At 42.5% G+C, this 25,444-nt stretch overlaps 1 protein-coding gene across 2 annotated transcripts in view; it reads right to left on the bottom strand.

Annotated features, from left to right (window-relative positions):
* Positions 1-3,184: 3,184 nt before the first annotated feature.
* The window catches only part of PPP1R9A (protein phosphatase 1 regulatory subunit 9A), a 265,367-nt gene continuing 243,107 nt past the window's right edge, over positions 3,185-25,444 (bottom strand). Inside the window, exons 12-18 of one of the 2 annotated variants that reach the window (XM_075315675.1) lie at positions 23,845-23,889; positions 16,977-17,134; positions 15,172-15,216; positions 11,900-12,019; positions 9,099-9,122; positions 7,929-8,111; positions 3,185-5,488 (exon numbers count right to left, since the gene is read on the bottom strand). In XM_075315675.1, coding sequence (XP_075171790.1) covers positions 5,282-5,488; positions 7,929-8,111; positions 9,099-9,122; positions 11,900-12,019; positions 15,172-15,216; positions 16,977-17,134; positions 23,845-23,889 — 782 coding nt within the window. In that variant the 3' untranslated portion in view covers positions 3,185-5,281. The remainder of the gene's footprint in view (positions 5,489-7,928; positions 8,112-9,098; positions 9,123-11,899; positions 12,020-15,171; positions 15,217-16,976; positions 17,135-23,844; positions 23,890-25,444) is intronic. The other variant, XM_075315676.1, reaches the window with a different exon arrangement.

The raw sequence follows: 25,444 nt of genomic DNA, 5'->3' as shown, positions 1-25,444 counted from the left end.
CACATTGAAGGCAGCAAAACTATGAATTATCCCATGTGGAATGAAATACTTAACACAAAAGTGTGAAAAAACTGAAAATATGTCTTATATTCTAGGTTCTTCAAAGTAGCCGCCTTTTGCTTTGATTACTGCTTTGCACACTCTTGGCATTCTCTTGGTGAACTTCAAGAGGTAGTAACTGGAAATGGTTTTCCAACAGTCTTGAAGGAGTTCCCAGAGATGCTTAGCACTTGTTGGCCCTTTTGCCTTCACTCTGCGGTCCAGCTCACCCCAAACCATCTCGATTGGGTTCAGGTCTGGTGACTGTGGAGACCAGGTCATCTGGCGTAGCACCCCATCACTCTCCTTCTTAGTCAAATAGCCCTTACACAGCCTGGAGGTGTGTTTGGGGTCATTGTCCTGTTTAAAAATTAATGATGGTCCAACAAAACGCAAACCGGATGGAATAGCACGCCGCTGCAAGATGCTGTGGTAGCCATGCTGGTTCAGTATGCCTTCAATTTTGAATAAATCCCCAACAGTGTCACCAGCAAAGCCACCCCCACACCATCACACCTCCTCCACCATGCTTCACGGTGGGAACCAGGCATGTAGAGTCCATCCGTTCACCTTTTCTACAAAGACACGGTGGTTGGATGCAAAGATCTCAAATTTGGACTCATCAGACCAAAGCACAGATTTCCACTGGTCTAATGTCCATTCCTTGTGTTCTTTAGCCCAAACAAGTCTCTTCTGCTTGTTGCCTGTCCTTAGCAGTGGTTTCCTAGCAGCTATTTTACCATGAAGGCTGCTGCACAAAGTCTCCTCTTAACAGTTGTTCTAGAGATGACAAGGCGTGTCCAAACTTTTGGTCTGTACTATATATATTCACTTATATTACCTTATATTCTTATCTTATATACTTATTCACCTTATATTCACTCATATTTCCTTTCCTTTAACATCTTTAAGCAATGACTGCAATGTGATTTGCCCCCCCCCCCCCCATTCCCATTCCCATATGGATCTTTGTTTCCAATGAATGAGTTAACAGGAAATCTGTCAGCGACCTGGTCGTGAAGGAGAGCTCTGTAATTCTTTTTATTTGTGCTGTTTTATGACCACAGATCACATTGGAGTTGATCAGAACTTTGATGTGGTCATACATCAGCTGAGAGGAGCTCAGGAAAAGACAGATAAAACAGATACAAAGTCCCCCATTGGAAAGAGCTCACTGGTGGACCCTCAGTTAACTCACTCAAAAGCCTGTAAAAGCCAAACACTACCAAATTTTTAATTAAACCCAGTTGCAAAAAAGTATTGGCCCAAAATACAAGCAATTAAATAAAGAGGAAAAAAAGGAAGGTCCATATTCTTTAAGGGAAAACAGCTGTGGATGAATGTAAGGGATGGCGTTGGCACAATGGGGAACTTTGTGATTTTTTTTCTTTTTATCACCGTCAACCAAATAACAAATTATTACAAGGCAGCAGCTCGCACTCCAATATATCCTTCGTCATCGGTCTGTTTTAATAGGAGTTTTGTCCTCTGTATACAGATCTGCATGCTAGAAATGACGTCGATGATATCAACACTTTCTCGGTAGATATAGTTTAATATGTTTGGTTGCAACAAAATGAGGTATCGACATACGCAAGGTGCAATATACTTTCCAGTTTCACTGCATAAAAGAAAATAATATATATGCACATATATCCGATAATTCCAGAATACTGCAAAGCAATCTTGACAATTCACAGATACTGAGAAATGGGGCAAGATCGAGGTACTGAGATGATGACAAAGGGATCCCCCATCCCCTGAAATGATCGCACATTGCTAGGATCTGCCATCACTTTCTCATCCGAGGGATTTGCAGGAGCTAAAATGATATCACTTTATGGGAATATCCCTTTAAAAAGGCCCCCGGCTCCATAAGGTGGAGGCTGCCACTGTGCTCGGATTGTTAGGAACATACGTAACCACTAAAGCCGGCCACAGACCTCAGTTTTGGTTTATGTTGACCGGTTCTGCTCACAGTCTAAGGGTCCAGATAGAACCCACAGTAACAAAAGGTAAAAAAGGATGGGGAATGTCTAAATTATGTGCTGATTTCATTTTTATCCCCTTAAAAGGTATATGTCAGGTGATTTTGTAGTATAATACTAATGTTATATCTAAATAGGGTTTAAGGAGACCTTTCAGGATCAGTAAGTTTTATTGCTCTACCTCTTCCTATTATCTTGTTGTAAGCTCCGTAGAATTCAGTGTGACGTAGTAGCTAGTCAAGCATATGTAAACACAAACTGCATATTCACGGCTCCCCCCTCCCACCAACGGCATTAAGAATAGTAAATATGAACTGAATTTGACTGCTGCCCCCAGCAGGGACAGTGAATGCACTGAGAGGTGGGAGGAGGGAGCAGTGAATTGTACAAAGCTTACAACAAGATAACAGGATAAGGTAGAGCTATAAATGTTTCTGATTCTGAAAGATATGATAACATACAGCTATAAAAGTAGTACAAAACTAATGTTATTTTTAAATAGGACTTAAAGGTACTTTGCACGCTGCGACATCGCTAGCTGATGATAGCGATGCCGAGCGCGATAGTACCCGCCCCCGTCGCACATGCGATATCTTGTGATAGCTGCCGTAGCGAACATTATCGCTACGGCAGCTTCACACGCACTTACCTGCCCTGCGACGTCGCTCTGGCCGGCGACCCGCCTCCTTCCTAAGGGAGCGGGTCGAGCGGCGTCACAGCGACGTCACACGGCAGGCGGCCAATAGAAGCGGAGGGGCGGAGACGAGTGGGAATATCCCGCCCACCTCCTTCCTTCCTCATTGCAGGCGGGACGCAGGTAAGGAGAAGTTCCTCGTTCCTGCGGCTTCATACACAGCGATGTGTGCTGCCGCAGGAACGAGGAACAACATCGTACCTGTCACTGCAGCGAAATTATGAAAATGACCGTCACTACACCGATCACTGATTTACGACGCTTTTGGCGATCGTTTATCGGTGCATCTAGGCTTTACACGTTGCGACGTCGTTGCCGGCGCCGGATGTGCGTCACTTTCGATTTGACCCCGACGACATTGCAGTAGCGATGTCGCAACGTGCAAAGTACCCCTTAATGAGACCTTTCAGGTTCAGTAAATTTTATTGCTCTACCTCTTCCTGTTATCTTGTTGTAAGCTCCATAGAATTCAGTGTGACATAGTAGCTAGTCAAGCATATGTAAATACAAACTGCATATTCAATGCCCCCCCTCCCATCTCTCAGTGCTGGCATCAGTGATAGTAAATCTGAACTGAATTTGCACTGCTGCCCCAACCCATACTCCCTCCCTCCTCTCAGCAGTGATAGTGAATTTATTGAGAGGTGGGAGGGGAAAGCAGTGAATTTGTAAATTGTATTTACATATGCTTGACTGGCTACAAATTCACACTGAATTCTATAGAGCTTACAACAAGGTAACAGGAAGAGGGAGAGCTATAAAAGTTACAGATTCTGAAAGATAACCAGATAAGGTAGAGCTATAAAAGTTACTGTTCCTGAAAGGTTTCCATAAGCCCAATTTAAAGATAACATTAGTATTGTACTACAAAATCACCTGACAAATTCCCTTTAAGGGCGCGGACAAGTTTCATTATTGTGCTTTTGCTTTTTGCTCCCCTTTTTTAAACAGTTATAATTTTTTTTTATGGAAAGTTGTAGTTTTGAATGATACAATTCATTTTTATCATACTGTAAAATAAGAAAAAAAATTATGAAAAATAAATAAATAAAACTTTTAACAATTTTTGGGGTAAATTTTGTGCGAATATGGCAATACCAAACTTGTATACGTTTTTTTTTCATATATTTTAGTAGTTAAAATAAATTAAGAACTTTCTAAAAATAAAGAAAAATGTAGGTTTATGCCGTTATTTTCTGAGATTTCTAACTATTTTTTTTATTTTTTCCCGTGATGCAGTAGTATGAGGGCTTTAATTTGCATGGCCAGATGACATTTTTCGGGTATGTACAACATTTTGGTCACTTTTTGTTGCATTTCTTCGTAAAAAAAAGGCGGCAATTTTGGACTTACGGTTATCATATGGGTTTTAAATATGTTTACAATTTTATAGATCAGACTTTTACAGGCGCAGTGATACTCAATATGTTTAACTGGGAAAGAAGAGTGGAAATTTAAATTTTATTTTTTTACTTTTTCTTTCACTTTCTCTTTCATTTCTTTCTCATCACTTTCACCTGCGATTTTTTTTCATTGCTTTTTCTATATACTATAACACTATTGTATTGCCTTACATAGACCTAATTACACTTTCCAGTAAAGTCCAGGTTGTGGACGATCTTCATAGGAGTACCAACATGGCAGTGACGGGACCCTTCAGCCAACCCATTGGCACTCTGCGATCACAAAATAGGGACGCGTTGACTAGGTAGGATCGCCCAACAGCTGACAGAGGTATTTACGGGGTTAAATATTAGAGATCGATGTTATCACTGCTGTTTGAAGCAGATTTCGGCTAAAAATCTTTCCAAAACACCCAAATTAGAGATATATGTCATGGAGCTATCATAGAGCGTTATAGGGTAAATATATCATTATAGTCCGGGGTATTTTTTTTCCATATATACCTCCACATCCTCTGCATATTTGTTGATTTAAAAGGCAACTACCAGTGGCCACCACTAGAGGGAGCTCACAGCACACTTTATTATTACAGTGTGTTTTGAGCTCCCTCTAGTGGTGACTGTAGGTAACTACAATGGTATTTTTTTAAAAGTGTGTTATACAAGGGATTTGGAGCCCTCTATCAGAAAAACAGACTTCACGGTTCCATATTTTATGAAATGAATCAGTACAGAGTTTTGGTCCTAAAAATGACAGTGACAACAGATAAAAAAATCACTTTAAGCTATGAAGTATCCGCCCGCGCTGTGTATGGGTGACATGGTTAATATCCAGGATGTGCTCATAGAGGCAATGACACTTGTACAGATTTGTTCCTCGCTGTAGGGGAATGGCAGCCAAAGCATCGTGTAATATCTATAGGTCTTCGTGAGTTGCAGGCGCTGTCTCAGAAGTTTTGGAGGAGCGTTGATGGCCGTGTTAACCCTTCACGTTGACCTATTTTTTGGCAAACAAAACTGATATGATACCAGAAAGTAAACGAGAAGATGTTAGGAGTTGTCCTCCTGACCCATACCAGCAGTGCCCGGAGGATCGGATACAGTACAGATTGGACTCTTGTCATAGAAATGTCCTATTCACACTCACAGTCCCGGGGTTATGGCTCGTGGGGGCTCTGGGCAGCGTCTTCCGGGGCGCTCTCGTGCCGGACCCGCTGCAATTGCTGGTCCTGCTCCTTTTTGCGGAGCCGCTCTCTTTGCTTCTCCATCTTTTCGTTGGCTTTCCGGACTTTTTCGATTGTTACTTTCATGTCCTTGATTTTTTTTTTAATGATGGTTCTGTCTTGTGGATTTACCCCGAGGGCCTAAAACAAGGCAAAGTGGATTGGTTACTCCAAAAATGAGAGGTTCACAACAAAGCTCACAGGGTCCTCTGTGGCCTGTACCGCTATCATATGCGTTATTGGGGCGAATGTATTGGCGGAGGTTTTTTTTTTAGCCAACTTAAAGGGGTATGCTGATCTTAGACATTTATGGCAAATTTATGAAAGGTGCTGTCAAGCTGCCACCAGGGGGAGCCGGAGCTCTGCAGCAGAAGACACTACACGGAGCAACAAGAACCAGGAAGTAGATACACAGTGTGTGCTCGTACGCTGCCTCACAGCACGGCTGGAGAGCAGAGCTGCGGGGCGTGCGAGGAATGGTCAGGCGGGCCGGGTCAAGCACAGTACGGGAAGAAGGAGGACCGGAGGAAAGAGCAGAAGCGGAGTCGAGGTCAGGCGGGGAGGTAGGGAGGGGACAGAGGAATGGGGGAATGACTAGGGGACGGAACACAGACAGGGCACGGGGGCACAGGCACAGACGGATCAGGATAACACTTACAGGACCAGCAATCACAGGCAAAGCAGCGCTAAGCTTATAGCCGGCGCTGGTTCACTGGAGATGTCAGTTTTTAAAGATTCTAAGCTCCGGAAGTGAGGCTCGAGAGAAGGCTTCGTCCCCTAGCCATGTGGACGGGGAAGCAAACCATGACAGGTGCGACTCACATCTGAGACCCGCGGCTATCTCCAGCCTCCATTAAAAATGGATGCCCCAGCCATATGGACAATGAATGCAGAGGTTAATGTGCACAGTTCTCCCTCTTCACTTCTATGTGAGTCACGGGCACAGCTATGTCCATTCTCCACAAGAGGTAAAGAGGAATACATTTTTGCTTGAATAGCTCCATCAGAAATTGATTGAGATTCAGGACACATATCCATTGTTAATGTGCACAGTTCTCTCTCTTCACTTTTATGGGAATCACAGACACAGCTATGCCCATTCTTCATCATTATGTATCCATGACTCTCATAGATGTGAACAGAATTCCCATAAGAGGTGAAGATGAATACATTCTTGCTTGAATAGCTCCATCAGAAATGAATGGAGATCCAGGACACCTATGCTATATTAATGAGCACAGTTCTCGCTCTTCACTTTTATGAGAGTCACAGACACAGCTATGTCCATTCTCCATCATTATGTGTTCGTGACTCTCATAGAAGTGTACAGAATTCCCATAAAAGGTAAAGATAAATATATTCTTGCTTGAATAGCTCCATCAGAAATGGATGGAGATGCAGAATACCTATCCATTGTTAATATGCACAGTTCTCTCTCTTCACTTCTATGTGAGTCACAGGCACATGTATGTGCATTCTCCATCATTATGTGTCTGTGACTCTCATGGAAATGGACACAATTCCCATAAGAGGTAAAAATAAATACATTTTTACTTGAAAGCTCCATCAGAAGTGAATGGAGATCCAGGACATCTATTCATTGTTAATGTGCACAGTTCTCTCTCTTCTATGTGAGTCATGAACACAGATATGTCCATTCTCCATCATTATGTGTCTCTGACTCTCATAGAAGTGAACAGAATTTCTATAAGAGGTATAGATAAATAATTTCTTGCTTTAATAGCTCTCAGAAATAAATGGGGATCCAGGACACCTATTTATTATTAATGTGCACAGTTCTCTCTCTTCACTTCTATGTAAGTCACGGACACAGCTATGTCCATTCATTGTCTCATGACTCTAATAGAAGTGAACAGAATTCCCATAAAATGTGGAGATGAATACATTCTTGCTTGAATACCTCCATCAGAAATTAATGGAGATCCAGGACACCTCCCCATTGTTAATGTGCACAGTTCTCTCTCTTCACTTTTATGTAAGTCATTGTCTCCGTGACTCTCATAGAAGTGGACAGAATTCCCATAAGCGGTGGAGTTAAATAATTTCTTGCTATAATAGCTCTATCAGAAATGAGTGGAGATCCAGGACACCTCTCCATTGTTAATGTGCACAGTTCTCTCTCTTCACTTCTATGAGAGTCACGGACACAGCTATGTCCATTCTCCATTATTATGTGTCCGTGACTCTTATAGAAATGGACAAAATTCCCATAAGAGGTGGAGATAAATACATTCTTGCTTGAATAGGTCCCTCATAAATGAATGGAGAGTCGGGACACCTCTCCATTTATTCTCTACCTGGATGTTACAGTCAGAGACCATCTCACCAGGTGGGACTAAGGTCAGTGAACCTACAAAAAAAAAAAATATTGGAGTACCCCTTTGAGTGCAACCCAAACAAAACTGTCCCTGTGTTATGCCTACTCCAGGCCTTAGGGGGCGCTGTCACATGGTTATTCTCTACACCAGGGTCCCTTGGGCGAGGTGAACCGTGATTCTAGGACTAGAAAACGTTGTGACGGTGTGTAATATCGGTGGCACCCATGCTCTTTTCTCCGTACCTTTAGCCTCGCGCTGTCCAGCTGGAGAAGCTGCTCACCGGTGATGTTCTGGGCTGTGAATTCGGAAACGCAGTAATCCATGTTGAGAGTCATTAACCAGTTAGTCACTTGCTGCGAGCTCCATTCTAAAGGTGTGCGACTTTGCCACTGACCGTGTTTCGGAGACTGGCTTTCATCTAGAATCTACAAGAAATGAATTGGGAGAACTTTGCTTTTTGGGACAGTGTAGAGGTCAATCCATACAATGTGGGACAGAGGAGACATGAATGACGGGAGAGAGGATTTTGGCAATCCATATATAATGGACGATTATCAAGGAATGGGAAGGCAGACATACAAGATAGGACTACGGGGTGTCAAATGGGTCATGGCAGGGGCCTCTCCATAGGAAGTAGAGGGGTCAAAGTCATATGAAGGCCTCAAATAGCCTCTAACCTCCATAATCCAAACCTACTTCTGCCTCTGAAGTGGTCAGCCAATGAACGTTGGCAGATGGCAACCTCTCCGAATCCCCTGGGGCCTTCACCGATTGTTTCTGGGTTTTCTGGTAGCGGCTTATCAACCCAAAACCAAAGGGTGCTAAAATTCACAGGTTAAAGGAACCCCATACCCAGGGGTGTAATTAAAGTGGGTCCAGTGGTTGCAGCCGCACCCAGGCCCTGGAGACTATGGGGTCCAAAAGATTCCTTTGGCTCACATGAGAAGGCCCGGATCATTTAAGGCTTGTGATAGTTTGGGACCCTAATGGTGATTTTGCATTGGGGCCCTTGAGCTTCACGCCCATACTTATCAGATGGCTGAAGAGTTAGTGCAACTTTCAGCTAATGTGTATTGGGGATTTAAGACTTCTCTTGTGCTGCACCTTTTGCCTGGATTGCGCTACACCGGACAATCACATTAACTCTCAACATCTAAATGGATGAGTTGGTGCCACTAGAGGAAGATTTGACAGTGCTGAGTCAAATAGACTAGAGGCGTAGATATGTAAATAGAACTACAACACCCAGCATAATAGGAGCTGTAGTTTCCTAACACTGGGAGAGGCTTATATTGGAGATCAGGAGCCATTAAGGAGAGCAGAGTATGGAAAAAAGGAAACTATGCCAGAAAATGGAAAAAAAATGCTAAAATGTAGAGTAACCATGGAAGAATCAATCACGGAGGACTCACCTCATCATCTATCATATCCAGGCTCTATACAAGGTGCATCAAAGAGAAGGGGAAAAATACAAGACAAAGAGAACATGAAAAATCATAAAAGACACTCAGAAAAGTGATTATAAGTCAGTGCATTAGACGAAGCAAATCCACAAAGCGAATAAATTACCCGGACAGCGATGAATGGAATAGATGGTGACGAGAGCAGGATACACTATCAGGATCCATTAGTAGCAGCAGCTCAACCTCAGGTAGCTGCCGTAAAGGCGTTCTAGTTATAGCAGTGTACTGAGAAATTACAGATAACCTGACTACAGGACAACCTAAATGATGAAAGCTGCACACCAAATTCAGAGAAATATGAACAAGCATAACTGCTTTATAATACATAAGGCATGAAAAATACAATTAGCCATATGAAAAATGGAAAAAATTGAAATGTGACATTGCATAACTGCTGAGGATTATTTGAAAAAAAGAGATATTTAGCTAATGTATTGATCAATTCATTACTGCCCCATAACCAACTTCACGGTAATCTCTTATTTATGGGGTCCCTAACCAAATGCTACCTCTATGTGCGGTTGAAACCTGCTTGTGTATGTGTGCAGCTTTCACTTCCTATAGAGTGTGTATATTTTAGCTAGCACCCTGTTCACAGCAGTCTTTTTTGATTGTTATGCAGTTTTTTCTGGCTGAGAACCCAGTCGCGCCCTTTAGCCATGATTATTCAATTTCCTATATAGCCAGGTCCCTGGCTTCCCATACACAAGCAGGTTTTAACCGCACATAGAGGTAACATTTAGTTAGGTACCCATGCACACAAGTAGGTTTTAACCGCACATAGAGGTAACATTTGGTTAGGGACCCCATAAAGAAGAGATTACCGTGAAGTTGGTTATGGGGCAGTAATGAATTGATCAATACATTAGCTAAATATCTCTTTTTTTTTTTTTTTTTTTTCAAATAATCCTCAGCAGTCATGCAATGTTACATTTCAATTTTTTTCAATTTTTCATATGGCTAATTGTATTTTTCATTCCTTATGTATTATAAAGCAGTTATGCTTGTTCATATTTCTCTGAATTTGGTGTGCAGCTTTCACTTCATATAGATTGTGTATATTTTAGCTAGCACCCTGTTCACATTTACAATGGTGTTCCAGCAGTCTTTTTGATTGTTATAGGACAACCTAATTCATGGCAGCCTGTAGTCTGCATTTACAGACTATTGGAAAGTGTAGTTTATATACTAACCAAAAATATAAACACTTTTGTTTTTGCTCCCATTTTTCACGAGCTGAACTCTAAGATCTAAGACTTTTTCTATGGACACAAAAGGCCCTTTTCTCTCAAATACTGTTCACACATTTGTCTAAATTGTTGTTCCTTTGTCGAGATCATCCATCCACCACACAGGTGTGCCATATCAAGATGCTGATTACACAGGTGTGCCATATCAAGATGCTGATTACACAGGTGTGCCATATCAAGATGCTGATTACACAGGTGTGCCATATCAAGATGCTAATTACACAGGTGTGCCTTTGGCTGGCCATAATAAAAGGCCACGCTAAAGTGTGCAGTTTTATCACACAGCACAATGCCACAAGTTTTGAGGGAGAGTGTAATTGTAATCTCACCTCCCTTCCCCCTCACCCCCAGATACTGTAAAACTGGACATTTTAGAGTGGCCTTTTATTGTGGCACACCTGTGCAATAATCATGCTGTCTAATCAGCATCTTGATCTGAGGAAGCCTGAGGCTGCCCTATTGAGAGATACCGAAGACAACATCTCACTGTGTAAAGGTGCAGAAGACTCCTTAAAGAGGTTTTCCAGGAAAACTAATGGATGGCCTACTCTTAAGGCCGCTTTACACGCTGCGATATTGTGACCGATATCGCTAGCGTGGGTTCCCGCCCCCATCGGTTGTGCGACACGGGCAAATCGCTGCCCGTGGCGCACAACATCGCACGGACCCGTCACACTACTTACCTGCCCTGCGACGTCGCTGTGACTGGCGAACCGCCTCCTTTCTAAGGGGGCGGTTCGTTCAGCGTCACAGCGACGTCACAGCAGCGTCACTGAACCGCCGCCCAATAGACGCAGAGGGGCGGAGATGAGTGGGACGAACATCCCGCCCACCTCCTTCCTTCCTCATTGCTGGCGTGTGGCAGGTAAGGAGAGCTTCCTCGTTACTGCGGCGTCACACGTACCGATGTGTGCTGCCGCAGGAACGAGGAACTACATCGTTACTGCTGCAGCAACGATAATCGAGAATGGACCCACATGTCATCGATGAGCGATTTTGCACATTTTTGCGACGATCCAAAATCGCTCATAGGTGTCACATGCAAAGGCATCGCTAAAGCGACCGGATGTGCGTCACAAATTCCGTGACCCCAACAAGATCGCTTGAGCGATATCGCATCGTGTAAAGCAGCCTTTAGGCTAGTTAGGACTGCTGATCAGTGTGTTGTGATTCCCAGGAGGATCCAAGAACCAGGCTCAGACTGGCCCACCGGAAAACCGGAGAATCCCCTGGTGGGCCTTTCTGCATTAGTATATCAGTTACTCCCCCAATACAATTAGTAGTTGGCACAATACAGTTGTTTTATTATGTAGCCATAGAAGCATCTTATCCTTCAGTCTAGAAACAACCCAGTATATTATTATATAGAAGCATAGGTACATTTGTGAATGTCATATCTGCATGTAGTTGATCAGTGGCCCCCAGAGTCCACGCTACTGGTGGTCCCCTGCCGCCCCAGTCTGACACTGCCCACAGCTAATGGTTAATCACAGTCGTTACCTCATCCGAGGACAGAGCGAGCGAATGAGATCTCTCTAGAAACTTCGGTTCCACCACAAGCCCGCTCAGGTCCGCTGAACTGGTGCTGCTGGGACTGAAGTCATCGCTCAGCGTCACGTTCTGCAATCACAAGTCAGATATACCAGTTACCATATACACTAGATTTAGGTCACAAAGGCCACGGAATACCCATAAAACCTCCCACAACATACAAAAAATATTCTTTTGTGACAATATTTCATTTTTTTATATCATAATTTCATGTATTTGGGGTTAAAAATCATTTTTGCAATTTGGTTTCATTAAAATGTTTGCACCGTTTGCCTTCTATATCCTTAGTGGCTGCAGAATGAGCTAACTGAGCATCCGGCAGTGAGCTCATTATGATTTTTGACAAGAGATTGTATCTCTTTTATGTCTTTTTCTGAGCTCTTCTCAGCTGATTTATTACCATAGACCACATCAAAGTGGAAGCTGCAGAGAACCAAAAAGCCTGTAAAAGCCAAATAGTGCAACATTTGTATTGAAACCCAATTGCAAAAATGATTTTTACCTAAAATAAATGTATTTAAGTAAAAAAATGAAAACAAAACATCTTTTAATCAGTTCTATAAGTGACTATTGTATTTTAGGGTGACAACCAATATGGTCACCATCACTCACACAGGAGTCAACCACGAGGAGCTCAGGAACAGAGAGTCCTAATTGCAACTCTTGCAAAAAAAAAAAATTGTACACCCTTTCCTCACCACCCCCTGCAAAATTTGCATTTCGGGGCCATCACAACCTAGTATTTGTAAACTGTGGCAAACTGAACACCATACGAGCCCCAACATTCCCAATCTTGTCAGTGATTTTGCTTGGACAGACTCCTTTTAATTCATCAAAATCAAGACATTTAAGCACCAAATGGGAAGGATCTAAAACAGGCATTAAACACAGTCAAACACTTAAAGTGGCCTAAAAGGGCAGCCATAAAGTTAAATAATACAAATGTCTGCCTGCAGCCACCACTAGAGGGAGCTCACTATAGACAGATCCATCATCTAGTGCAGGGGTGGAGAAACTGCGGCCCCTGATACCCTTTTCTCTGGCAGATTCCCAGCAACTGCAGTGCTCAGCCCGGGATCGCAATGCTCGGGCTGTGTAATTGCTCCTGACACTGCGAGCACGCTCACACAACGTTCTATGCAATGAAGGATTACATCCTGACGCTGGCCAGTGCAAGCATCAGGATGTACTTTGTGGGTGGACTCAGCTCTTTCAGCATTCCAGTCCCACCGAGAATAAAGATAGCGGTGGCAGCCCTGTGATGTCTGTGCCCCAGAGTCTCCTGTGATGTTTATACTCAGCCCCAGTGTCTCCCGTGTGATGTGTATTATAGCAGTCTCATTGTTTACTATGTGATATGTATATAGAAGTCTCAGTGTCCCCTATGTGATGTATACAGCAGTCTTGGTGTCTCCTATGTGATGTACATATAACAGTCTCCAAGTCTCCTATGTGATGCAAGTCTCCTATGTGATGCATATACAGCAGTCAATGTGTCTCCTATATTATATACCATAGTCTCAGTGTTTCCTATGTGATATATATACAGCAATCTTAGTGTCTCCTATGTGATATACAGTATCTCCCGCATTCTCATTGTCTCCTATGTGATGTGTATATATAAGTCTCTGTGTCTCCTATGTGATGTATATACAGCAGTATTGATGTCTCCTATGTGATGTGTATACAGTAGTCTTGGTGTCTCCTATGTGATGTGTACACAGCAGTCTTAAGGGGGCTTTACACGCTACGATATCGTTAATGTTTTATCGTCGGGGTCACGTCGTTAGTGACGCACATTCGGCGTCATTAACGGTATCGCAGCGTGTGACACTTACCAGCGACCTTAAACGTCCTCCAAAGTGGTGAAAATCGTTCACCATGGAGAGGTCGTCCTAAAACCAAAAATTGTTAATGGTTGTTTAAAGATGTTGTTCCTCGTTCCTGCGGCAGCACACATCACTGTGTGTGACACCGCAGGAGAGAGGAACCTCACCTTACCTGCGTCCCGCCCGCAATGAGGAAGGAAGGAGGTGGGCGGGATGTTCGTCCCGCTCATCTCCGCCCCTCCGCTTTGATTGGCCGGCCGCTTAGTGACGTCGCGGTGACGTCGCCGTGACGCCAAACGCACCTCCCCCTTGAGGGAGGAATTGTTCGGCAGTCACAGCGACGCCGCCGACCAGGTAAGTGCGTGTGACACTGCCGTAGTGATAATGTTCGCTGCGGCAGCGATCACACGATATCGCATGCACGATGGGGGCGGGTGCTTTTGCGTACGATATCGCTAGCAATTTCTAGAAATATTGTAGCGTGTAAAGCCCGCTTTAGGTTCTCCTATATGATGTATACAGCAGTCATGGTGTATCCTAAATGATGTATATACAGCTGTCTTGGTGTCTCTTATGTGATGTATATACAGCAGTCTGTCTCCCATGTGATGTGTATATAGTGGTTTCAGTGTCACCTTTGTGATGTGTACACAGCAGTCTCAGGGTCTCCTATATGATGTATAAAGCATTCTCAGTGTCTCCTATGTGATGTGTTTACAGCAGTCTCAGTTTTGCCTATGTGATGCATATACAGCCACCTCAATGTCTCCTATGTGATGTATACTTCAGACTTTCCACTTCTTGAGTTCTATATATGTTATGTGAGCAGAGATACATTTCCCACTGTGAAGAGACCTGCAGCTTTCTATACATCTGTGTTCAGAACTTACTGCTGCGAGTTCTTCTGAAAATTTGTTGCAAAGCGTCAACTTCGCTTTAGACTGACACAAATCTGGAAAAGCAGTTGCAGCTATCAACATCATTAATACCACCTAACATCATACATCGCACCAAAGAGCAACAGCTCCAGTCATCACATTAGGGGGGAGTTAATTAAATGTTTGATGAAATATAGGATAAATTTCAAGTTGATAATTTTGTACGGCCCATGAATGATGGTAGAAGCGGCCTCTGGAAGAAAAAAAGGCTCCAAACCCAGTTCAAAAGAATCTGTGTACTGAGCTCCCCCTAGTGGTGACAATAAGGAGACACAATCCTATGTTTACTGGATATCCAGGAGATTTAGAGCTCTGTCCCAAAAAAAATTATAAAATATATTAAGTATGAATATAATAGAGAAGAAAAAAAAATAGTGAGACGTATAAACATTTGGAAGGTACAGTACATCAGATACTGAAATAAGAATGAATATAAAAAGCCAAAATACTATACCAAGCGGCACGTATTGCGAGCTACAGACGGCCAGAAAGTGAAGCACTGCGAGAAAAACAGCAGACAGATGGGATGCGTTAGACATGAGATGAGTATCAGACAGTGAGAGACGGAGGGGGAAGCATGTCAGGTGGGAAATGTGCAGAACATGGCGAGTCGGACTGATAACCACAGACATTAAATATATATACTGGTATGATATATATATTTATACATGTATAAACTAAGTACACCCTCCGGTCCTTGTTATGTATCTTATGTATGTTATATAGTAAGGGCAACACAATCTCAGATGAGAAATTACACTGTGTCCTTACTTATTTATGACTGTAAGAAATGTGATTTGGAAGATCAACATCACCACTTGCACTTTGCAAATATTGCGCATGCGCACAATGTTCACCCTCACCGGGAATGTTCTTTCATGCCCAAGGACGAAGAACATTGCACACATGCTCAATATTTGGAAAGAGCTGGCGGTGATGTTGTTCTTGCATATCATGTCGCTCATGATTAGAGGGAGGAACGGTCTTGGGTGATCAGCGTCCCCCCGACTAGTCAACTATTAATTTGTGTACTGCGAGTGCAGCTTCAAGAATAATCTTCTATTAATTCAACAATCGCTAAGCCACATGAAGGGGCTTTTATTTTTATTATTTTATTTGTGTGACCACCTCTATAAAAGCAGAAGTTTTGGCAGATTGCTGGTCTGCAGAATTGAGGTATTTATTAATATAATGCCATTGGAAAGACATCCGTAATAAACATAGAGAAGTGATTTTTGCTGCCCATGAATCTTGGATGGGTTCTATAGCCATTTCCGTACATCGTTCAACAGTGAGAATGATTATTCACAAGTGGAAAGCATTCAAGACCGTTGACGATCTTCTCAGGAGTGGTCATGCTAGCAGATTCACCCCAAAGTCAGACGGTGCAACAATGCTTAGAAAAATTGCAATGCCCAAGAGCTACAGCTCAGACTCTAAAGACCTCAGCATGTTAAATAGTTCATGTTTAAATATATATATATATATTATACATATATAATAATACATATATATATGTATGTATATATTATATATATATATATATATAAAACATATATCTATATATAAAATATAAATTATAATATAATATATATATAGGTGTATTATATATATAAATAATATATATATATATATATGTGTATATATATATATATATATAAATAAAATATAAATTATGTAATATATGTATATTATATACTATATTATATATAATAATATATTTTATATATAAATAATATATATATATATATATATATATATATATATATATATACACACACACACTGTGTATATACAATAAATATATATGGGCACTAAAAGTTTACTCTGAAGGGGATATAACTTCCTGCTCATGGGTGCAGCGATCATTACCGGATCTTTTTCTTTAGTTATCACATTTTTTCTTTTACCTATACCTGGAAAGACTCCAATCTAAACACCAGAGACATGTCCTCTAGGAATGGAGCTCCATAGCAATCAGCACAATTGGTTTTTTTTTTCTGTCATGAAAAGATGCAGCTCGGCAAACATTTTCCCTGGAGCGGCCTCTACAGGTAAAATAGAGAACTACACGGTGTCCATTTGGATGCACACAAGGTTGGATCCCGTCTGCATAGTGCTGGTATATACACAGGCATTGTCCTTATGACACAGTGGCCTGTAATATACAGCCAATTAGAGCACAATAAATGTGGCCATGTAGTGATGCGGTATACGTGAGTAACAGCACAATACACAAGACGCAGCCCCGCGGCATACCTTCCTTTCTATGCTGTCCTCGCCATCAGTAGAGCTAATGCTGTCTCCCAGCCGGGCCCTGGAGGGCTTGTGTCGCTTGCTCTTTACTATGAGATGTGCTCGAGTTTTCAGAACTTTGGAATCCAGACGTTCTGTTTCTGGGATCGCTTCACTAAAGCCTGCAACAGAAATATCTGTAAGAGAAAGGAAAAAATCTATCTATCCATCCATCCATCTATCTATCTATCCCTCTATCTATCTATCTATCCCTCTATCTATCTCTCTATCTATCTATCCCTCTATCTATCTATCTATCCCTCTATCCATCTATCTATCTATCTATCCCTCTATTTATCTATCTATCCCTCTATCTATCTATCTATCCCTCTATCCATCTATCTATCTATCTATCTATCCCTCTATCTATCTATCTATCCCTCTATCTATCTATCTATCCCTCTATCTATGCCTCTATCTATCTATCTATATATCTATCTATCTATATATCTATCCCTCTATCTATCTATCTATCTATCTATCTATCCCTCTATCCCTCTATCTATCTATCTATCCCTCTATCTATCTATCCCTCTATCTATCTATCCATCCATCCATCCATCCATCTCTCTATCTATCTATCTATCTATCCCTGTATCTATCTATCCCTCTATCTATCTATCTATCCCTCTATCTATCTATCCCTCTATCTATCTATCTATCTATCTATCTATCTATCTATCCCTCTATCTATCTATCCCTCTATCTATCTATCTATCTATCCCTCTATCTATCTATCTATCTATCCCTCTATCTATCTATCTATCCCTTTTTCCCTCTATCTATCCATCCATCCATCCATCCATCTATCCCTCTATCTATCTATCTATCCCTCTATCTATCTATCCCTCTATCTATCTGTCTGTCTATCTATCCCTCTATCTATCTATCTATCTATCTATCTATCCCTCTATCTATCCCTCTATCTATCTATCTATCCCTCTATCTATCTATCTATCTATCCCTCTATCTATCTATCTATCTATCTATCTATCCCTTTTTCCCTCTATCTATCCCTCCATCCATCCCTCCATCCATCCCTCCATCCATCCCTCCATCCATCCATCCATCCATCCCTCTATCTATCTATCCATCCATCCATCTCTCTATCTATCTATCCCTGTATCTATCTATCCCTCTATCCATCCATCCATCCATCCATACATACATCCATCCCTCTATATATCCATCCATCCATCCATCCATCCCTCTATCTATCTATCCATCCATCCATCTCTCTATCTATCTATCCCTGTATCTATCTATCCCTCTATCCATCCATCCATCTATCCATCCATCCATACATACATCCATCCCTCTATCTATCCATCCATCCATCCATCCCTCTATCTATCTATCCATCCATCCATCTATCCCTCTATCTATCCATCCATCCATCTATCCCTCTATCTATCTATCCATCCATCCATCCATCCCTCTCTCTATCTATCTATCCATCCATCCATCTATCCCTCTATCTATCTATCCATCCATCCATCTATCCCTCTATCTATCTATCTATCCATCCATCCCTCTATCTATCTATCCATCCATCCATCTATCCCTCTATCTATCTATCCCTCTATCTATCTATCCCTCTATCTATCTATCTATCCCTCTATCTATCTATCTATCCCTTTTTCCCTCCATCCATCCCTCCATCCATCCCTCCATCCATCCCTCCATCCATCCCTCCATCTATCTATCCATCCATCCATCTCTCTATCTATCTATCTATCCCTGTATCTATCTATCCCTCTATCCATCCATCCATCTATCCATCCATCCATACATACATCCATCCCTCTATCTATCCATCCATCCATCCATCTATCCCTCTATCTATCTATCCCTCTATCCATCCATCCATCTATCCATCCATCTATCCCTCTATCTATCCATCCATCCATCCATCTATCCCTGTATCTATCTATCCCTCTATCTATCTATCTATCTATCCCTTTTTCCCTCTATCTATCCCTCTATCCATCCATCCATCCATCCCTCTATCTATCTATCCATCCATCCATCCATCTATCCCTCTATCTATCCATCCATCCATCTATCCCTCTATCTATCTATCTATCCATCCATCCATCCATCCATCTATCCCTCTATCTATCTATCCATCCATCCATCCATCCCTCTATCTATCTATCCCTCTATCCATCCATCCATCCATCCATCCCTCTATCTATCTATCCATCCATCCATCCCTCTATCTATCCATCCATCCATCTATCCCTCTATCTATCTATCCATCCATCCATCCCTCTCTCTATCTATCTATCCATCCATCCATCCATCTATCCCTCTATCTATCTATCCATCCATCCATCTATCCCTCTATCTATCTATCTATCCATCCATCCCTCTATCTATCTATCCATCCATCCATCTATCCCTCTATCTATCTATCTATCCCTCTATCTATCTATCCCTCTATCTATCCCTCTATCTATCTATCTATCTATCTATCCCTCTATCTATCCCTCTATATATCTATCTATCCCTCTATCTATCTATCTATCCCTCTATCTATCTATCTGTCTGTCTGTCTATCTATCCCTCTATCTATCTATCTATCCCTCTATCTATCCCTCTATCTATCTATCTATCTATCTATCTATCCCTCTATCTATCCCTCTATCTATCTATCTATCCCTCTATCTATCCATCCCTCTATCTATCCCTCTATCTATCCATCTATCTATCTATCTATCTATCTATCCATCCATCTATCTATCTATCCCTCTATCTATCCCTCTATCTATCTATCTATCCCTCTATCTATCTATCCCTCTATCTATCTATCTATCTATCTATCTATCTATCTATCTATCCCTCTATCTATCTATCTATCCCTCTATCTATCCATCCCTCTATCTATCCCTCTATCTATCCATCTATCTATCTATCTATCTATCTATCTATCCATCCATCTATCTATCTATCCCTCTATCTATCCCTCTATCTATCTATCTATCCCTCTATCTATCTATCTATCTATCTATCCCTCTATCTATCTATCTATCTGTCCCTCTATCTATCTATCTCTCTATCTATCCATCCCTCTATCTCGCTATCTATAAATTAATTATATCTCTGCTGGTGTAGGTTTTTAAAAATGTATAAATTGTGACATCCATGGTGGTCTAGTGCTGTAAATGTATTAATTTTTATATCCCTGCTGGTCTAGGTTTGTAAATTGGATTTATTGTAATACGCCTAGGGTCTAAGGTTGTAATAGTGGTAATACTTATGATGGTTTATGGTAGAAAATAGGTTAATTTCGACATCCCTGGTGGCCTAGGGTTGTACATGATTTAATTATGACATCCCTGGTGGCTTTGGATTGAAAATGGATTAATTGTGATAACCCTGTGGCCTAGGGTTTCTAAATGTGTGAATGGTGACATCCCTGATGACCTAGTGTTGTAAATGGGTTAATGGAGACATTTCTGATGGCCTAGGGTTGTACATGGGTTAATTGTAACATCCCTGGTGGCCTAAAGTTGGAAAAGGGTTAATTGTGACAGTCCTGGTGGCCTAGGGTTGTAAATAGGTTAATGGAGACATCTCTGATGGCCTAGGGTTGTACATGGGTTAATTGTGACATCCCTGGTGGCCTAGGGTTTTAAATGGGTAAATTGTGACATCCCTGGTGTCCTAGGGTTGTAAATGGGTTAATGGTGACATCCCGGGTGGCGTAGGGTTGTAAATGGGTTAATTGTGACATCCCTGGTGGCCTAGGGCTGTAAATGGGTTAATAGTGACATCCCTGGTGGTCTAGGGTTGTAAATGGGTTAATGGTGACATCCCTGGTGGCCTAGGGTTGTAAATGGGTTAATGGTGACGTCCCTGGTGGCGTAGGGTTGTAAATGGGTTAATGGTGACGTCCCTGGTGGCGTAGGGTTGTAAATGGGTTAATGGTGACATCCTTGGTGGCGTAGGGTTGTAAATGGTTTAATGGTCACATCCCTGGTGGTCTGGGGTTGTACATAGGTTAATTGTACCATCCCTGGTGGTCTAGGGTTGTAAAGGGGTTAATGGTGACATCCCTGGTGGCCTAGGGTTGAAAATGGGTTAATGGTGACATCCCTGGTGGTCTAGAGTTCTAAATTGATTAATGGTGACGTCCCTGGTGGCCTAGGGTTGTAAATGGGTTAATGGTGACGTCCCTGGTGGCCTAGGGTTGTAAATGGGTTAATTGTGACGTCCCTGGTGGCCTAGGGTTGTAAATGGGTTAATTGTGACCTCCCTGGTGGCCTAGGGTTGTAAATGGGTTAATTGTGACGTCCCTGGTGGCCTAGGGTTGTAAATGGGTTAATTGTGACGTCTCTGGTGGCCTAGAGTTGTAAATGGGTTAATGGTGACGTGCCTGGTGGCCTAGGGTTGTAAATGGGTTAATTGTGACATCCCTGATGGCGTAGGGTTGTAAATGGGTTAATGGAGACATCTCTGATGGCCTAGGGTTGTAAATGGGTTAATGGTGACGTCCCTGGTGGCGTAGGGTTGTAAATGGGTTAATGGTGACGTCCCTGGTGGCCTAGGGTTGTAAATGGGTTAATTGTGACATCCCTGGTGGCCTAGGGCTGTAAATGGGTTAATGGTGACATCCCTGGTGGTCTAGGGTTGTAAATGGGTGAATGGTGACGTCCCTGGTGGCGTAGGGTTGTAAATGGGTTAATGGTGACGTCCCTGGTGGCCTAGGGTTGTAAATGGGTTAATGGTGACGTCCCTGGTGGCCTAGGGTTGTAAATGGGTTAATTGTGAAATCCCTGGTGGCATAGGGTTGTAAATGGGTTAATGGAGACATCCCTGGTGGCGTAGGGTTGTAAATGGGTTAATTGTGACATCCCTGGTGGCATAGGGTTGTAAATGGGTTAATGGAGACATCCCTGGTGGCATAGGGTTGTAAATGGGTTAATGGAAACATCCCTGGTGGCCTAGGGTTGTACATGGGTTAATTGTGACATCCCTGGTGGCCTAGAGTTGTAAATGGGTTAATTGTAACATCCCTGGTGGCGTAGGGTTGTAAATGGGTTAATGGAGACATCTCTGATGGCCTAGGGTTGTACATGGGTTAATTGTAACATCCCTGGTGGCCTAGGGTTGTAAATGGGTTAATTGTGACATCCCTTGTGGCTTTGAGTTGTAAATGGTTTAATGGTGACATCCCTGGTGGTCTGGGGTTGTACATAGGTTAATTGTACCATCCCTGGTGGTCTAGGGTTGTACATGGGTTAATGGTGACGTCCCTGGTGGCCTAGGGTTGTAAATGGGTTAATTATGACGTCTCTAGTGGCGTAGGGTTGTAAATGGCTTAATTGTGACATCCCTGGTGTCCTAGGGTTGTAAATGGGTTAATGGTGACATCCCTGGTGGTCTAGGGTTGTAAATGGGTTAATGGTGACATCCCTGGTGGTCTAGGGTTGTAAATGGGTTAATTGTGACATCCCTGGTGTCCTAGGGTTGTAAATGGGTTAATGGTGCCATCCCTGGTGGTCTAGGGTTGTAAATGGGTTAATTGTGATGTCCCTGGTGGCCTAGTGTTGTAAATGGGTTAATTGTGACATCCCTGGTGGCCTAGGGTTGTAAATGGGTGTATTGTGACGTCCCTGGTGGCCTAGGGTTGTAAATGGGTTAATTGTGACATCCCTTGTGGCTTTGAGTTGTAAATGGTTTAATGGTGACATCCCTGGTGGTCTGGGGTTGTACATAGGTTAATTGTACCATCCCTGGTGGTCTAGGGTTGTACATGGGTTAATGGTGACATCCCTTGTGGTCTAGGGTTGTAAATGGGTTAATGGTGACGTCCCCGGTGGCGTAGGGTTGTAAATGGGTTAATAGTGACATCCCTGGTGGCGTAGGGTTGTAAATGGGTTAATGGTGACGTCCCTGGTGGCCTAGGGTTGTAAATGGGTTAATTGTGACATCCCTGGTGGCCTAGGGTTGTAAATGGGTTAATTGTGACGTCCCTGGTGGCCTAGGGTTGTAAATGGGTTAATTGTGACATCCCTGGTGGCCTAGGGTTGTAAATGGGTTAATTGTGACGTCCCTGGTGGCCTAGGGTTGTAAATGGGTTAATTGTGACGTCCTTGGTGGCCTACGGTTGTAAATGGGTTAATTGTGACATCCCTGGTGGCCTAGGGCTGTAAATGGGTTAATGGTGACATCCCTTGTGGTCTAGGGTTGTAAATGGGTTAATGGTGACGTCCATGGTGGCGTAGGGTTGTAAATGGGTTAATGGTGACGTCCCTGGTGGCGTAGGGTTGTAAATGGGTTAATGGTGACGTCCCTGGTGGCCTAGGGTTGTAAATGGGTTAATTGTGACATTCCTGGTGGCCTAGGGTTGTAAATGGGTTAATTGTGACGTCCCTTGTGGCTTTGAGTTGTAAATGGTTTAATGGTGACATCCCTGGTGGTCTGGGGTTGTACATAGGTTAATTGTACCATCCCTGGTGGTCTAGGGTTGTACATGGGTTAATGGTGACGTCCCTGGTGGCCTAGGGTTGTAAATGGGTTAATGGTGACGTTCCTGGTGGTCTAGGGTTGTAAATAATTTATTGGAGAGCTTAGGATTATAGGATTCAGTGTTATGCAGGAGGTAGAGATGAATGTGCAGCAGCCCTCCAGCAGCTCTGTGGCCCTCAGCCCAAACAGTTAGTGGTCTCTTCCAATGTAAATGCAAAATGCCGTTAGAAGCAGAACTCCAGTTCTATCCCGGCTCCCCCCGCAGCAGATATTATGTAACTGCGGGTGACATCTCTCCAGGAACATTTTCTATAAAGCGACTATTATCACATTATAATTTATATTCCAAACTCACCAAACACATCATCGTGCTCCGCACTTTTGGATGCTCCTTCTGAAACTGTGAAAGTTAATGGTGTTAGCAAAGAAAAGATTGTTAGAAAAATAGAAAGGACATTCAAGAGTTTTGTAAAGCCGCAACCAGACAACACAGCGATAGGAAGAGATAGACACTCAACTACGAAGCAGAGAAGTCTCGTGCAGGATCCGAGGGGGCGGGGTTTAGCACAAATTCTCACACTGAGGCTCTGCGCTATTCTCCGCCCCCGCAGAACCTATTCTAGGCTTAACACAATGTCTCCATCCTTGAACGTCCCTTTAATTAAATTTCCCCACAAATAAAAAAACATTCATAAAGATCTACATAAAAAGTTGGAACTCTGACTTATGACCTACATTATCGCCAGAGCTGTATTCAGAATTCTGCGTATAACTGCTTGTTGACAGAGAACCTATTTTAGCATTGTATCTATTTGTATTGTAGAACTTTACGAAAATGCGTAACACAGAATAAAGAAATAATACTGAAAGCTACAGGCTCTGAAACAAGGAAAAGTGTGCATGCAGCTCTGGAGTATAATACAGGAGGTAACTCAGCATCAGTAATGTAATGTATGTACACAGTGACTGCATCAGCAGAATAGTGAGTGCAGCTCTGGAGTATAATACAGGAGGTAACTCAGCATCAGTAATGTAATGTATGTACACAGTGACTGCATCAGCAGAATAGTGAGTGCAGCTCTGGAGTATAATACAGGAGGTAACTCAGGATCAGTACAGGATCAGTAATGTAATGTATGTACACAGTGACTGCACCAGCAGAATAGTGAGTGCAGCTCTGGAGTAGAATACAGGAGGTAACTCAGGATCAGTACAGGATCAGTAATGTAATGTATGTACACAGTGACTGCACCAGCAGAATAGCGAGTGCAGCTCTGGAGTAGAATACAGGAGGTAACTCAGGATCAGTAATGTAATGTATGTACACAGTGACTGCACCACCAGAATAGTGAGTGCAGCTCTGGAGTAGAATACAGGAGGTAACTCAGGATCAGTAATGTAATGTATGTACACAGTGACTGCACCACCAGAATAGTGAGTGCAGCTCTGGAGTAGAATACAGGAGGTAACTCAGGATCAGTACAGGATCAGTAATGTAATGTATGTACACAGTGACTGCACCAGCAGAATAGTGAGTGCAGCTCTGGAGTAGAATACAGGAGGTAACTCAGGATCAGTAATGTAATGTATGTACACAGTGACTGCACCAGCAGAATAGTGAGTGCAGCTCTGGAGTAGAATACAGGAGGTAACTCAGGATCAGTACAGGATCAGTAATGTAATGTATGTACACAGTGACTGCACCAGCAGAATAGTGAGTGCAGCTCTGGAGTATAATACAGGAGGTAACTCAGGATCAGTACAGGATCAGTAATGTAATGTATGTACACAGTGACTGCACCAGCAGAATAGTGAGTGCAGCTCTGGAGTATAATACAGGAGGTAACTCAGGATCAGTACAGGATCAGTAATGTAATGTATGTACACAGTGACTGCACCAGCAGAATAGCGAGTGCAGCTCTGGAGTAGAATACAGGAGGTAACTCAGGATCAGT

The sequence above is a fragment of the Anomaloglossus baeobatrachus genome, chromosome 6 (assembly GCF_048569485.1).
Source record: "Anomaloglossus baeobatrachus isolate aAnoBae1 chromosome 6, aAnoBae1.hap1, whole genome shotgun sequence".
Classification (NCBI taxonomy): domain Eukaryota; kingdom Metazoa; phylum Chordata; class Amphibia; order Anura; family Aromobatidae; genus Anomaloglossus; species Anomaloglossus baeobatrachus.
This window is presented reverse-complemented; position numbering and strand designations above follow the sequence as displayed.